The 2,251-nt window shown below is 29.7% G+C and overlaps 3 protein-coding genes across 3 annotated transcripts, besides 2 other annotated features; 1 reads left to right on the top strand and 2 right to left on the bottom strand.

Moving 5' to 3' along the window:
* Positions 1-527, bottom strand: EDI_168680 (60S ribosomal protein L13A, putative; the record flags this gene model as incomplete). Its single annotated transcript, XM_001736769.1, has 1 exon — positions 1-527. A coding segment is annotated over one exon (527 nt), but the record flags the coding sequence as incomplete, so codon positions are not given.
* A 60-nt stretch (positions 528-587) lies between these two features.
* Positions 588-610: a sequence feature (AT_rich).
* Positions 611-698: 88 nt separating this feature from the next.
* EDI_168670 (uncharacterized protein) lies at positions 699-1,625 on the top strand (the record flags this gene model as incomplete). The annotated part of the gene is made up of 2 exons (XM_001736768.1): positions 699-1,299; positions 1,351-1,625. The coding sequence occupies 2 exons, from the start codon at positions 699-701 to the stop codon at positions 1,623-1,625; spliced, it is 876 nt and encodes a 291-aa protein (XP_001736820.1).
* Positions 1,308-1,393: a sequence feature (AT_rich).
* Positions 1,626-1,673: 48 nt separating the features above from the next.
* Positions 1,674-2,225, bottom strand: EDI_168660 (proto-oncogene tyrosine protein kinase FER, putative; the record flags this gene model as incomplete). The annotated part of the gene is made up of 1 exon (XM_001736767.1): positions 1,674-2,225. The coding sequence occupies one exon, from the start codon at positions 2,223-2,225 to the stop codon at positions 1,674-1,676; it is 552 nt and encodes a 183-aa protein (XP_001736819.1).
* Between the last annotated feature and the right edge of the window lie 26 nt (positions 2,226-2,251).

Genomic DNA, 2,251 nt, shown 5'->3' with positions numbered 1-2,251 from the left:
ATAGCCTTTTGTTTTAATTGTTTAGCAGCATACCATTTACTAGCTTTTTCTTTTCTTTCTGTTTCATTTTTAGCAACAACATCAGCGTATTTCCATCCAACAGCAGTTCCAAGTTCTCCAAGAAGAGTTCTCTTTCTTGTTGGATTAAATGAATAAATTGCTGCTGCAACTGGAATTGATGATTTCTTCATTTTGTCATATGGTGCTGGGCATCCTTCAAAACATTTCAAATTCTTAAGAGCAAGTTTTCCTCTATAATTATTCTTTGGAAGCATTCCTCTAACAGCTTTACGAACCATATCAGCTGGTGAACGATGATGGAAAGCACCACGAGTTGGGTTAGTATTAACTCTCTTTCTTTGATAAAGTTCCCATTGAACTAATCTCATTTTAAGTGTTCCACATACTTGGAGATCTTCACATCTAATAAGAACAATTTTTTTTCCAAGAAGAAGATTCTTTGCAACAACTGAAGCTACACGACCAAGAACATGTCCATGGCAATCAATAACGATAACTTTAGACATATTGACTATCCAAGTAAATTATTAGTTTTACCCTAACTGTTTTTTCTTTTTTTTTAAACCAAATTAATTATTATAATTTTAAAGTTTCTTCCCTTATTATTTATTTTTACGAGTTCTTGTTAGTTCTTTCACTTCCATAAACTACTATCACCTTATTCATTTAGTGCTACAATGCTTGCTTTTGTTTCAAACAAAAAAGTGTCTTTACTAACACTCAAAATTATAAAGTTTCTATTGGTGAGTTTCATTTGTTCAATTGTTGGTATTATTTTATTTTCAAACAAAAACAGAACGAATGAAATTGTTCATGTGCTAGACGGTCTGAAAACACAAAACCGTTACTCTATTTCACTTCCATCATTTTTGTGTTTTAATATTATTGCGGTTATTTTATGTTTTCCTTTATCTTTCCACCAAGTGTTAAGTGGGTATTGTCTTGGAGCAGGGATAGGTGCTATAATTAATGTAGTTGGAACAGTAATTGGAATAGGTATATCTTTTGTGTTAAATAAACTAGTTAGAAAAATACATATCATTGCTTCAAAAATGCATCCTAATTTTTGTCAATGGGCAGAACAAAAAGGATTTTTTTATATCTTTTTAAATGTCTTTTCTCCAAAATTGACAATTGGAATGTCTGTGTACCTTATTTCTAAAAATCGTTATATTTCTTATCTAACTGCTATAGTAACTGCATCAATTATATTATCAGCTTTTTATTCTTATACTGGCTCCTTGATGGACCCTTTTACTATATTTATTATTGAAGGGAGTTTGTTGTTTTTATTAAATTTATATGGAAAGTAAAATATTAAAACAATAGAAAATTATTCTGTTTTAATTCAACTAATATTTATTTTTTTAATCAGTATTATTTCATTTTCAGGAACACTATATTGGTCTCATGGATTAACTACAAAAAGTAAAGAGTTCTTTTCATCAAAAAGTATTACTGAAGAAAGATGTAACGTTCTAACAAAGAAACAATTTTCTTGTCTTGGACTACTGAAACAAATCTTTACTGTTTCAGAAGAATTTGAATTTCCTGACAATATTTCTGATGACTCAGGTGTTGAATGTGAAACACAACAAGAATAAAAGTCAAAAATTAAATGTATTAAAAAAGTTGTGTGAAGAAATAAAAAATTATTGAAGTTTTTCACTGTAATTTTGTTCAATCATTTCAACGACTTTATCAATCTTTGGTCTATTCAATGGTTGTTGGTCCCACCCCATACTTACAATTTTGAAATACCAATCAGGCATATCTTTTGTCTGAGACCTTCTATTCCCCTGAGAAATAAATTCTGCAATATTCCATGGAAATGGGAAAATGTCTTTAGGATATGGTGCACCCCAAATAAAGGTTTCATACATTACGATAGCAAATGAAAATACATCAGCTTTTTCAGAATATTTTGATTGGTCAAGAACTTCTGGTGCCATATACATTGGTGTTCCAATACCCTTTGTAAATGTCATATTACTCCTCATCATATTAACATTTCTTGAAGATCCAAAGTCTGTTAACTTAGCATTAACTGGAATACCTTTATCAACTGAAAAAACTAATACATTATCAGTCTTAATATCCCTATGCATAATACCATTAGTATGAAGATATTGAATTCCTTTAGCGCAGTCAAGTACAAATTTAATTCTAAGGTATTTATCTAATTTCTTTTTCTTATTTATCATGCCCATTAATGATCCAAATTTTGCAA

This window comes from Entamoeba dispar, genomic scaffold (assembly GCF_000209125.1).
Source record: "Entamoeba dispar SAW760 scf_1105229460081 genomic scaffold, whole genome shotgun sequence".
NCBI lineage: Eukaryota > Evosea > Mastigamoebida > Endamoebidae > Entamoeba > Entamoeba dispar.
Note: the sequence above shows the minus strand (reverse complement) of the source record. Positions and strands in the feature narration are given on the sequence as shown.